Raw genomic sequence first — 12,990 nt, forward strand, 5'->3', positions numbered from 1 at the left:
GCTATGTACACCGGAGCAGTGGTTACGGTTTTGTAGTTATGGTCTCTGTGCTTTACGGAGGTACCTGGGGAGGAGAGGCCGCTCCGCTCGGCTCCGCTCGGTTCCACCGGGTCACGGGATTCCCAGCACCACCACCCACAGCACACCAGGAAGGAGCCGCTCGGCCGGGACCATCGGGCTGCACGGAGCAAACCAAGAGATGACGTGAGGGAGCAACAACTCAACCCAGAATTGGCAAATCAACAGTGATGAGAAAGAGAAGGGCAATTTATTATTTCTGAAGGGGGAGGAGCGGGAAAAAAAAAAAATAATTTTTTTCTTGTTTGGTTGGTTGGGTTTTGTTTTTTTTTTCATTCTTCCCGCAGCTGCAGGCGATAGCGGTGGTAGCGGAGCTGGAAAAACATTCTCTCCAGTAAGGAGTGTGTCATCCCTGGCAGGGCATAATGTTCAACCACACCCTCGTGCTTGAACCCCAAGGACTCGTAGAGCTTGTGGGCTGCCATCTTCACAGCCGTGGTTCCCAGCACGACGGAGGAGTAGTTGTTGAGCATGGCAAACTCCAGGACTTTGCGGCCCAGAGCCTTGGCGATCCCTTTGCCACGGTAGTTGGAGTCGACGGACATGCGGCGCAGCTCCACCGTGTTGTCCTCCTCGTTGCCCCGGGCTGCCACAATCCCCACCACGTTGCCATCTAGGACAGCGACCCAGAAGCAGGAGCCTGTGGGAGACAAAGCAGCACATACATATAGCTGCTGACAACCTCGGGTGGGCAAAGCAGGCAAGCTGCCTGCTGACAGACTGCAGATGGGAGCTGGGCTGGGGGAAAGCACCTCCCTGTCATCTGTGAGGACTGAGGGCCTCCATAAATAAGGAGCAAGCTTTCTTTTCCCTTGACGGAGAAAATGCCATATCCACCCCTGAGAAAGAGCATCTCCTGTGCACAGCCAAGATGAGGCTCAACCACCCCTTTTTCCCCCCCACAATTTGGGGTGCTCATGGGCAAACACCCCTTGCTTCAGAACTGCTGTTCCTCCCCTGCTGTTATGTGCCAGATAAGAGCATCTCATGAGCTGGAAACATGGTGCTCAAGCAACTCAAGCCAAAACCATGTCAGTTCTCTGCAAGCAGAACCAACCCACCCTCATTGTGCCTCAGCAGCACTCAGCACTGCTCCAATAATGAGGATAGAATCATAGAATCATAGAATTGGCTGGGTTGGAAGGGACCTCTGTGATCATTAAGTCCAACCCTTGATCCACTACCGCTGCAGTTACTAGACCATGGCACTGAGTGCCACATCCAGTCTCTTTTTAAATATCTCCAGGGATGGAGAATCCACCACTTCCCTGGGCAGCCCATTCCAATGCCTGATCACCCTCTCGGTAAAGAATTCTTTCTAATATCCAACCTAAACTTCCCCTGGCACAACTTGAGACCCTGCCCTCTTGTCTTGCTGAGAGCTGTCTGGAAAAAGAGACCAACCCCCACCTGGCTCCAACCTCCTTTCAGGGAGTTGTAGAGAGTGATGAGGTCTCTTCTGAGCCTCCTCCAGGCTGAACAGCCCCAGCTCCCTCAGCCTCTCCTCATAGGATCTGTGCTGGAGTCCCTTCACCAGCCCAGTTGCCTCCTTTGGACCTGCTCCAGCACCTCAATCTCCTTCTTGAACTGAGGGGCCCAGAACTGGACACAGGACTCAAGCTGTGGCCTCACCAGGGCTGAGTACAGGGGCAGAATCCCTTCCCTGGACCTGCTGGCCACGCTGTTCCTGATACAGTCCAGGATGCCATTGGCCTTCTTGGCTACCTGGGCACGCTGCTGGCTCCTGTTCAGCTTCCTGTCAATCCAAACTCCAAGGTCCCTTTCTGTCTGTCTGCTCTCAGTCACTCTGTCCCCAGCCTGGAGCTCCCCATGGGCTTGTTGTGGCCTAATGTGGCTTAATGAACTTTTGGAGGTGCAGAGGGTGAGCACTGCTACCCTGCAATGGAGCTGAAGGCTTGGTGGGGCAGATGCTGCCTTCATGAGGCCAAAGCAAACCCCATCCAACCAAAGCTCAGCAACCTGAAGGGCTCCAGGCTCAGGCTGAGCACCCTGGGGTCCCAAGTTCTCCAACCACAGCCTCAGTTATGAAGCTCAAATGAAAATGGACCCTGCTGGAGCGAGGTCCTGGTCCCATCCTGTCCTGTCCCACTGCTCATACTGCCCAACAAACATTAAAGCTGAAGCAATTAGAAACTGCTGCAGCTCTGAGTACTACAGCATCACATCCCCCCCCCCCACTAGCGAGGGGACTTAAATTTATTTTAAGTACCAAATTCCTCAGGCCTTAACTAAAGATAATCAGAAAAACCTGGTGAAGGAAAAGTGTCTACAGCTGGACTGAAAAGGACAACGTTGTCAGCACAGGACAGCTGCACCCTTACCTTGGGTATTGCTTAATTAACACCCAAGAAAGCCACTATTCAATTACAACAGCTAACAAGGGGCACTGACAGGACTCTTCCCAAGAAGGAAAGCACCAACTTTCAGGTGGTGGAACTGAAAGAGCCCAGGGGAAAAGGACTCCAGCACATGAGAAACCCCTACACACTGTGCCCTCCTGCAGGAGGTGGCCTCCTCCTTCTCCAGCATTAAGGAGAAGGAAACCTGACTTGGGCAGCAGCTCCATCTTTAGCACCAACCCTGCCAATGGCCCAAACCAAATGCAGAGCACATCTCTATGAGGACCTGCATTAAAGAGCCCAGGTGGGTGCTCAGGGGTGCACAGCACTGCTCCCTCTGAAAATGGGGGAAGAGAGTAAAGTAACTCTGACAGTCCATCACTGGTGGCAGAAGGAGCCTCCCCAGCTGCTTCCTGTGGGACAAATGCAGACTTGAGACTTGATGAAGCCAACAGAAAGAGACAGCTGAGGTCTTCCATGACCTCCTGAGGAAAAGCCAGGTACAAATGAAGAGCAAAGAACCAGTCCAGGTTCAACCCAGCACACCAGGCTTGTCCCCACCTTCTGAGCAACACACAGCTCCAGTGATGCTCATTTGTGTTCTCACTGTGAACAAGTCATTGCTGTTGCTATCTAGGTCAACAGCTAATTTTTAAAACACTGGGACCCATCATGACCCATTTATCATTAGCAGTTAAAATTGTCTTTCCTCTGCTGCCACAGACAGTGCAGTTTGTTCCCCTGCATTTGCCTGGACCCCAACACATAATTTATTCAGACACTACCCCAGATGAAGACCTACAAGAGCTGGGACCCAGCAGCTGCTTTCCCTCTGCTCCTTGTTTTTAACCCACTTGGCATGGGATGGCTCTGCTCAGTACACCCCCAGACCATCCATCACACCTCTGGCCCTGTGGTGAGCAAACCACAAGGCTGAGGCCACAGTGACCCTCACACCACTATTTGCACAGCCACTGATTTCAGCTTCAATAGCACAACCCAAAAAAGGGGTTCACCAAAAGTCCCCCCATGTTCGAGGAGCAGAGGTGGGATGCTGCCCCAGGAACACACAGTGTTGTCCCTAGCACCCACCTTGTCTTGAAACAGCACCAAAATGTGCCACAAGCTGCGTGCAACCAGTGACCAGAACTGCAGTTGGTATCAGAGCAACCATGTCCCTTGTCATCCAGCTGTGCATGTGGTAACTCCTGGAGCTATCGGAGATATCAGTCTAGGTTTCTCTCAGCAGAAGTTATGAGATTGCTTCCCACTTTTACTCCTGATTTTCCCTTCCTAGCAAGCCCCTCTCCACTGTGTCCATCAAGCCCAAGAGGCTGCCAAGCTCACCCATCAAGCCTTCCCACATCTGCAACACAGCACACTTCCAGTATTTTTGGGTCTTCAGCCTCTTTCAATCCCAAATCCAGACATGTTCACCACATCAGAGCCCACAAGGCCCTTCACATCCCCAACCCTGCTCCAGCCACTCTCCAGGATGGAGGCTGTACCCTCACACCCAACCATCCCAGCAGGGACAGGCCTGGTTGCAACCAGCATGATGGCAAACCCACACTCCATATTAGTTTTCACTTACAACTTTAAAGCTTAATTATAATGATCTTGAGTTCAGCATTAAAAGAAATAGTGTCTGGCACATCTCCCAGTGTGTGTTGTGTGTGCAATGCTTGTAATTAGCATCAGACAGGGCACATCTGCTCAAACAAGGCAGGTTGCTTTCAGCTCTCCTTTACACCAGCACCATCCATCCTCAAGACTTTCACTCCACTGCCCACCCGTTGTCTGTGTCTGCTCCAAGGATCACCAGTCCCCAAACCCTTCAGCCTGCTAAAGACACCAAAAGTTTCCAAAGATAGCTACAAGTCCAGGTGCAGCTTTTACCCATGGGGTCAAACGCAGCCTCCAGGAAACTGTGCCCATTCAGATGGGGAGTTGGGCCCAAAAGCTGTTTTGGGGTCCCACCAGATGCTGCTGACCTTGGGCACCTTCTCTCCTCTGGGCAAACCCTCAAGTTTCAGAGCAGGAACCCTGAAGGCTTTTGGTTTGTTGTTCACCTGAACCCAACGTGTTTGCAGCAATCCCAGGCAGCTTCAGCTCCTCACTGTATCTACTCACTTCCAGCAGCAATTTCTCTGGATGAGGAACAGAAGCACCCCAAGAAAACCACCCTACCACTATCACAACCCACGGATAGGGGGGTCCTTTTGTATCTTTTTTGTATGTCCCAAAGGGAGACTGACTCAGAGCCTGTCTTGCTTTTGCACTTTTCCATACAAAATAATATTAACTTCACCTCACCTGCCAGTAATAAGCAACAGCCTTCTTGTTGGCAGTGCTATTAATAGCAGGAGCTGACATTTTACTCTCTCACACCACTATCTGAAAATAATCACGGCTGCAAAGATAAACACAACCCCTGATGGCCCTGCAGATCCTCATGATGTGGCAGTGCCTCCATATCTGCCTTCATTCTCATCTGCCTGAATCTTCTGGCATCCCCCTGTCACTCACCACTATGGACATCCTGAAGCCTTCCAGTTCACCCTGCCCTAAGCTCCTCTTCTGGTTTTTGACCCTGCATAAAAAGTCAAGCCAAGGTCTGTTCATGGACATCTTGCATTACTTTCCAGCTGCCCAGTCAACACCACTCTTGAGTACTGGAGGTGCCTACCAGAGCTTTAGCCATTTCCAGCCACACCAAAGCCCTTCACAGCACTATCCCTTGCCTCCCAACCCATCCCAACCTCTCGAGGCTCCCTGTAGGCAGAGGTAAGGACAAGCAGCCATGGAAAACCCACACCCACCACCTGGCTTGGTTCCTTCCACTTCCCTAGCCTGTGCCTCACCACACAGAGCCTTGCTCTCACAAGCAGAAGCCATAATAAACTATTTTTTTATGATGAGGGTGACGAGACACTGGAACAGGTGTCCCAGAAGAAGCTGTGGGTGCCTCATCTTTGAAAATGTTCAGTGCTAGGTTGGATGGTACTTTGCCTCATCTATTGAAAGATGCTTCTGCTCATAGCAGGGGGTTTGGACCAGCTGATTTTTTAAAGGCCTCTTCCAACCTCATCATTCTGTGAAAAGAAAATTGGGATGCCAACATGTATGAAGAAGGCACGAAACAGCATTAATGTGCACAACAGGGATGATGATTTTGGGTTATTCATGCTTCACAGATTTGGTGAAGTCAGCTTGGTCCCTCCAGCACCTTGACAGCAATCTGTCAGGGAGCCCAGCTCAGCAATAGGGGGGTGTAGGACAAAAAAATTGAGCTCCAGAGGGTAAGAGCTTTCCCTAGAAAGCCCCACCCAAGGTGTCTCCACGCCTTATCGTGCCACAAGGATTCATTCCACTGTGCTCAAGTCCATGACTCCCAGGAAAAAACCTGAGAGGATGTGCACACACTGGTGCAAGTTGCACAAGGCAGAACTCTCTGCTTAGGAGCAGAAGTGTCAAGAAGAGCTGTCACAGTGGGATAACCAAGACCTACACACTGTAAGATAAGACAAAGCTGGGGATCCCTTATCCCTTGCCTCCTTGAAATTGAATACCTGGCACAGCAAGACAAGTGCCACAGCAAGTGGTTCTGTTTTATCTTTCTACTCTTCTCCATGGTTGCCTTTGTCTTAGCAACACCATGTTTCCATACTCTGGATAAGAAACCAGCCCAAGTTATCAGTGAGTAAATCAAGCTATGTAGCTGCCTGCCAACCCAGACTTTACCACTGTCCCTTCTGGACCATCATTTAAGACATATATTGCTAACTGGACACAAAACAGCTGCTGTAACAGTGAAATTAGTAAAAGAAATGCACAAAATAACTCAGCAGGGTTGGATGAGGTTCCTCCATTGGTGGTGTCTCAAAGACCATATGACGGTGGTGTCTTTCTGCTTGAAATTTAAGGATGAATCCTGGTTTTTGAGGACCAAAAGAGAGTGTTCTTCTGATCTGCCCACTTCTCTACTGCAGCACAGGCTGCTCTCAGGCTCCACACCCCACTGCTGCCTTCATTACCTGAGAACTTCCATATAATGATGTGGATATTGTGCTTGCCCTCATCCTCCACCCAGAGCATCCACTGCTCCTGCCCAAAGAGGATATGATGGGCATCCCCCCAGCTGTGTTTGCAAACCTCCTCCCCTGCTCTCCTGCACCACGAGCTGCACAGCTCTACCCCACAGAGCCAACAAGGGTGGTGGGTGAAAATAAATTTATTTTTGTTGCTAAATTCTTTGTTGAATAAAAGGCCAGTGGGTACATGGGTGGAAAGATTGCAGCCTGAAGCATTAGTGCAGAGTACTGCTAGAGGAGAGGGGGAAAATGAGACATCAGCCTTCCCCACCAGCACGAGTCCTGTGTGATTGACTTCAGGAGGTTCCCACAGCTTTCCCAAGTCCCTTAGCACTCAAGAACTGGTGCCCCAAACCCCACAATTTAACAGTGTGCATTGCTCTGACAAAGCAAAGCTCTGCCTGCCAGCTACCTATAAAATTGTTTCCTAGTAAATTCTAGTACTCCCATGGGAATAAGCAAAGCTCTGCTGCTCCAAAACATCCTGAACTCATGTGTGGGTTCCCCCTTTTGCCTATACCCATGCACTGAGGAGTTCAGGGCTGAGCCAGGTAAAACTCAACCCTGCTTCCATAGCGCTGGAGAGAAGACAGAGCAGCATCTGATGCAACCACCAGATGCTGCTGACGATGATTTTGTGTGGGTGGGGTTACATCCCTGTGCAAAGGAGTCCTTCCTTGGAAGCTCAGCACAAGGCAAATATGGAAACCTTGCCCAGAGGCAGACCAATCTTTTCCCTCTTCCTTCAAGGGTGGCACTGCTACCTCCCAAAGCTGAGCTCTTGCTCTTATTAACTCTGAGGGTTATTTGTGAAACATGAAGAACAGACAGACATGCTGAGCCAGGAAAGAATCTGAGGATTGGCCACCATGAGAAAAGGAAGCTGACACCATGGGAAACACTGGCCAGGCCTCCTGAAAAGAAAAATTGAGAACTTGCATCCCTGGCAGAAATGCAGTGTGCAGGTGTGAGCTCTGGGAAGAGAGGGAGGCTGCCCACAGGCTCTGTGGGTGTCTTCAGGGCTTTGCTGGGAGGAGCAGCATCCTGCACAGCAAAGCCCTCTCTGCAGCCTTGACTTCCCCCCAGGATGCTATGAAGGGGCAAAAGGGGGGAAAAAAACCCTAAATCCAGAAGTCATGTCTGTGCTGCCCATAGGACAGAACCTGCAATTGCTTGGTATACTTGCCTAAAAGCTTTTCAAAACTGACAGGCTTGATAATCCTAGAGATCCCAATGCCCCCACATCCTTCCCTGTGACCTGCTGTGGCACAGTCCGGTGCAACACAACTGGACAATAGCAGGACAGAGGAAATTCAACATGCTGTCACATCATGAAGCCTTAAATATTTGCCCCTGGACTCACTTATTTAGCATCCAGTGCCCCGTTTTTGTGTGATCACACAAAAGGAGCAGCAGACCTTTCTGTCAAGGAGGGGTGGCCTGAGCGAGGTGGTACATAGGGGACTAGGGGTGTCCTGCACAGGACACAGCCCTGTGCAATTATTTATTTGGAGACAATAGAATAAAGAGCCCTGAAGTTCACTGTCTTGCTTCTCCTGCCAGCACTATTTATGTACCCGGCTTTAACGAAGTGTGTGGCAGCAAGTGGACAGAGTCTCCAAGCCCAAAGCCCCAGCAATATCCTGCTGATCCCATTTCAACCCCTGCCCTTTTAACCTGCCTGGGATTTGAAGAGGGAGCAGAGGCACCCATCAGCACCTGAGTCCTCAGCCCTTCCTCCTCCTTCTCCTTCACCCTTGGGAAATCCAGGACAGCCCAGCCCAGCTTCACCAGCAGCAAGGGAGAAAGGAGAGGATGGGAATGCTGTCAGCAAGAGGATTCTGGGGTACAGATGTGGCACATCAGCTGCCACCTTGCTGCAGACACAGCTGGGGTACAGGGACTAACCAAGGACACACAGCAGCTGTACCAGCTACTGACTGCAGGTGCCAGGCAGGACGGGGAGGGGATTTGTTTGTGTTTATGTGGCAGGTAATTCTACTGCCCCTCCTTACCCCCATCTTCCCCTTGTGTTGAGTTTCTGTCCCTTCCAGCCTAGTAGTTCCCCTTGGCTTCAAGCAGGGCTGCATAACAGCTCCAACAACTTCTGCTAATAACTCAACACTTGAGTTAAAATGCATTCCTGGAGGGCTCTGAGAAAATAATGGCATTTCAGAGTAGTTTATGGCCGTGGAAACCAGGTGAGATGGGAGAGAGCCTAACTGCACCACTCCTGACATGTGTTAGCAGCCCTCTACACAAGACAAGGCCCAGGCATGGGGGAACAAAAAATGTCAGGGCCACACAAGAATTATTCATGCATGAAATCAGAAATGCTGTGGGACCTCTTCTTTCCCATAAATAACTCTACATAAGCTACCACTGCAGGATTCATTGCCCTGTTATAAATAATTCCCTGCTGGAAGATCACAGGGCAGCACATCTATTTGTCAAGCGTGGGTGACACCTCTTGATTCATGGGGCATTTGGGCAGCAAGCAATGAGATCACCAGCACAGCATGAAAGGAGATGAATTATTTGGTCCCAAGTAACCAGCTCACCTACCTCCATGCACTTTCTTTTCCATCCTTACTACCTTTGCTCTTTATTGTTACTGAGAGCTATAGCTACTTGTAACCATCACTAAACTGGCAAAGCCTCCAGAGTTGTCATCAGCAGGGAACTGCTGGGATTACAGTGACATTCAGCATCTGACCTGAAACACAGCCACATGTTTACTACCAGCAACACCCACGATCACAACCCACAACAGCAATGGGTTTCCAACCACCCCAGGTCAGACAGGAATTCAGAGGTGGCCTCTGCAGCTGATAAACTCAATCATAAAGACAGCCATGGGGGGGTTAAGGGGTTTTGGAGCTCAGGCAACAGCTGGACTAAATATCTGTACAAACCTAAAAGATTATTTGGATTGATACTGCTAGGTATTGTCAGGTGCCACTGCTGACAAAGCTGGAGCAGCAGCACACACTGCACAGGTGCTGATCCCACCAGGAGGTTTTGCTGCAAGCCAGCTTTACCTTCGCCTGGGAATGGAGAGGTTGGTGGGATTGTGATTCAGAGTAACAGTGGGAGAACTGAGTTTCAGAGACTGCTCCACATCTCCTGATGGAGCTGACCCATCTGCAAGAGCACCCAGCTAGTTTATCACAGGTATTTTGCTTTGGAGTGCCAAAGCCCTATGTTATTCAGCCTGGAGAAGAGAAGGCTCTGGGTAGACCCTACAGAGGCACTGCAGTACCTCAAGAGGCTATGGGAAAGCTGTAGATTAACTTTTACAAGGGCATGGAGTGATAGGATGAGGGGTAATGGTTTTAAGCTGAAAGAAGGCAGATTTAGGTTAGATATTAGAAAGAAATTCTTTACTGTGAAGGTAGTGACACATTGGAACAGGCTGCTTAAAGGAGCTGTGTATACACCCTCTCCCTGGAAGTGCTCAAGGCCAGGCTGGATGGGGCTTTGAGCAGCCCAGTCTAGTGCAAGGTGTCCCTGCCCATGGCAGAGGGATTGGAACTAGATGATCTTTAAGGTCCCTTCCAACCCAAACCATTCTAGGATTCTATGAAAAACCCCAAGACAGTGACAGACAGCTGTAGTTTACTTTCACTCTAATATTCTAACTGGAGAAAAAACATTCTGCAGCAAACATACTTCAGAAAGATGCTGTCCTAAATAGCATCTCCTGCTCCACTGCCAGGGATGTAACCCAGCAGGCATTTCTAATCTTCTTAAAGCCTTTATTTTAAACCTCAGCCTCTGAAACACCTATGTGACAGCTCCTATCCACACGTTACTCCTAAGATTCAGGAGGACCCAGCCTGAGTGTCCAAACCAACGCAAGCTGTTAAGAGGCTAAACCTTATGTCAGGTTGACACTTCACAGGTTGATTTAACAGGCTTCAGTCCTGTGGCACCTGGAGTGTCACCACCCATGACAGCACCCGGGGAGCTCTGCAAAGCCCTGGGAGATGCTGGGCACATCTCAGGAACAAGCTTTCGATGAGACAGCTAGAAATCCAGGCAATGCTGCAGACAGCGTAAAGACAGCCCTTCCAGCACATCTCAGAGGGTGCTATATTTAAGAAGTGCAACAGCAGGACTTCAAAATCTGTTATCTGGCTTTTTTTGCTGGCCCTGATGCACTTGAAGTGCAAACAAGGTAATAAAGCAAATGTGGAAGAACTGTTCAAGAAAAATCTGCAGAATCTGTTGTGGGGGAATAGAAGTCCCCTGGTTATCAGGGTGTGTTTAGCCTGGTCCATCACCCTGCTCTCTGCTACTGAAAAGGAGACAGTACTGAGAATGGAGAGACAAAACCACCAATGCAGCCACTGGGTCACTAAGAGAAAGCACAGTTTGAGAAACCAGGCATTGCCTGGGCTTTTTGCATGTGAGCAATTGCTATCAATACACAAAGAATTAAATAACTTAAAGGAGTGGATAAAGACCAGAATTTCTGATTTTGGCCTGGCAGTGTCCTCAGGGCTAACTGGATGGAGTGTCTCAGCTCAGTGGTGCTGGATCAGCAGAACAGACTGGCCTGGACAAACACACTAAGCCAGAAAGAAAAGTAGTTAAAGTACTTTCAGAGTAGATATTTCCTATGCATCCAGAAGCTGCACTAAGCCCATCAATTGCAGAGTCAGACCTTAAGTAAATCAACCATTTAGAATTTCAACTGTGTGGGGTTTTTTTTTGCTAGAAGTTTAAATTTAAAAAAAAAAGACAAATCCTTCTGCCAGCCTTGATAGCCTGCACCCTCACATAAAACACTTAGAAGACTAACCTGGCAACTAGCTGCTTCTTAGTTTAATTAGTTTACAAGAGAAAATGTGTTGCTGGTTGTGTTTTAAGCCAGCTCCTTAAAAGGACATTGTTAAGGCTTGGTCTCCATCCTCTACATCAATCTTTCACTATCTGGCTTTATTGGTTTCAGAAAGGTACTGAACTTGCATTACAGCACTTTCCCCTTCCAAAGACTGAAAAAAAACTGGAAACTTGACATTTATTGGATGTTGTAGACTTCATTAGCTGCTGGCTGACTTTTATTTCTTATGCATTTCTGCAGAAAGGCACTGAGCAGTAATCATCAAATGATTTTGTTTTAGCTTAGCAGTCAGCCTACCCATAAATCATACAAGGAAAATGGATAGACTCAGTCTAATTTTCACCATCCATCATCACTCGTCTGGTCTAAATTTAGCCAAGATTCCCTTTACTTCAATAGAAGTGCCTGTATCTACACAGGTATTGTACCAAATGCTTCACAGTGAAGGGAAAAAATAATGTTGTAGTTACTTAAGGTTAAATAATAATTTCAATTCTGAGCTCTACAAGGATTTCCAAGGAGTTTTATGCTGCTCTGATCAGGGTCAACAACCTTTAAGGTGAAGGTTTCTTTCTCCAGGAGAAACCCTCTTCTGCAAATGACCCCAGCAAAAGCCTCCACAGCTCACCACAATTTCTTTTAGCCAGGAATAAGGTAGGCAAGAGGAATTGTACCCAAGATGCAGGTTCAAGCTTTGGGTATGGCAAAATGACGTGTTAGAACAGAATAACCCATTGCCATAGTTTAACACCAGCTTGGCAATTAAACCAAATGACAGATGCTCTCTATCAATGCCCCTCCCCTCCCTGATAAAGAAAGGAGAGAGAATAAGGGAGAGAGACTGATGGGTTGGAAACTAAACTACACAACTTTAATGAAACAGTAATGACAAATAGGAAAAATTACTAAATATATACAAATATACAGGAAAATTGATACCACGTTCCTCCCCCCTTTCCCCCAATAACTCTCACATCCCCACTGAGGCTGCAGGGCAGCCTGGGAAAGTCCAGGCTGGAATCCTGGGGTCAGCAGCAGTTGGGAACTGGAGGCAGAACACACAGATTCAGGCTGGTATGGATCAGGACCACAGGCAAAGGAATGGATGGAATCCTCCCAGGATGCTGAAGCAAACAGGGACTGGCAAAAAAAGGGAAGCAGGAAGGCAAGGAAAGGGATCCCTCAAATTTATACTAAGTATGAGGTACATGGGATAGAATACTCTGGTCAATTTTGGCATCTGTCTTGTCCATTCCTCCCCAAAGGAGGGTTTCAGGTGTAACCTTTTTACTCCTTCTCTCCTTCTGGAAGGCAAAATGTTCCTCAGAGCTGAGCAGTGTCCTTGGCTCTGCAGACCAGGCTCTGGCTGTAACTATAAACATCGAGTGCTATCAGTCCTAGAAGCAGACACTGTCTGAGAAACTTGCTGTTAACTTCAGCAAGTGCAAGTGCAGCTACTTACAAGGGACTTAGCTGAAAGCAAAAGTACAAGACAGAAAATCACCTGTATCCTGGCCCAAACCAAGACACCCATCTGTGTGTGCAAGCTCTTTAAACCAGAGTAAAAAACAAGGCTGAGAGGTGTTTCCCCTACTTCACAGCCAGATCA

At 48.7% G+C, this 12,990-nt stretch overlaps 1 protein-coding gene across 1 annotated transcript in view; it reads right to left on the reverse strand.

Annotated features, from left to right (window-relative positions):
* Positions 1-247: 247 nt before the first annotated feature.
* The window catches only part of NAT8L (N-acetyltransferase 8 like), a 28,526-nt gene continuing 15,783 nt past the window's right edge, over positions 248-12,990 (reverse strand). The window contains 1 exon segment of the mRNA XM_030450890.1: positions 248-718. Within this exon segment, the coding sequence (XP_030306750.1) occupies positions 351-718 (368 nt within the window). The 3' untranslated portion in view covers positions 248-350.

Source organism: Calypte anna, chromosome 4B (assembly GCF_003957555.1).
Source record: "Calypte anna isolate BGI_N300 chromosome 4B, bCalAnn1_v1.p, whole genome shotgun sequence".
Lineage (NCBI taxonomy): Eukaryota > Metazoa > Chordata > Aves > Apodiformes > Trochilidae > Calypte > Calypte anna.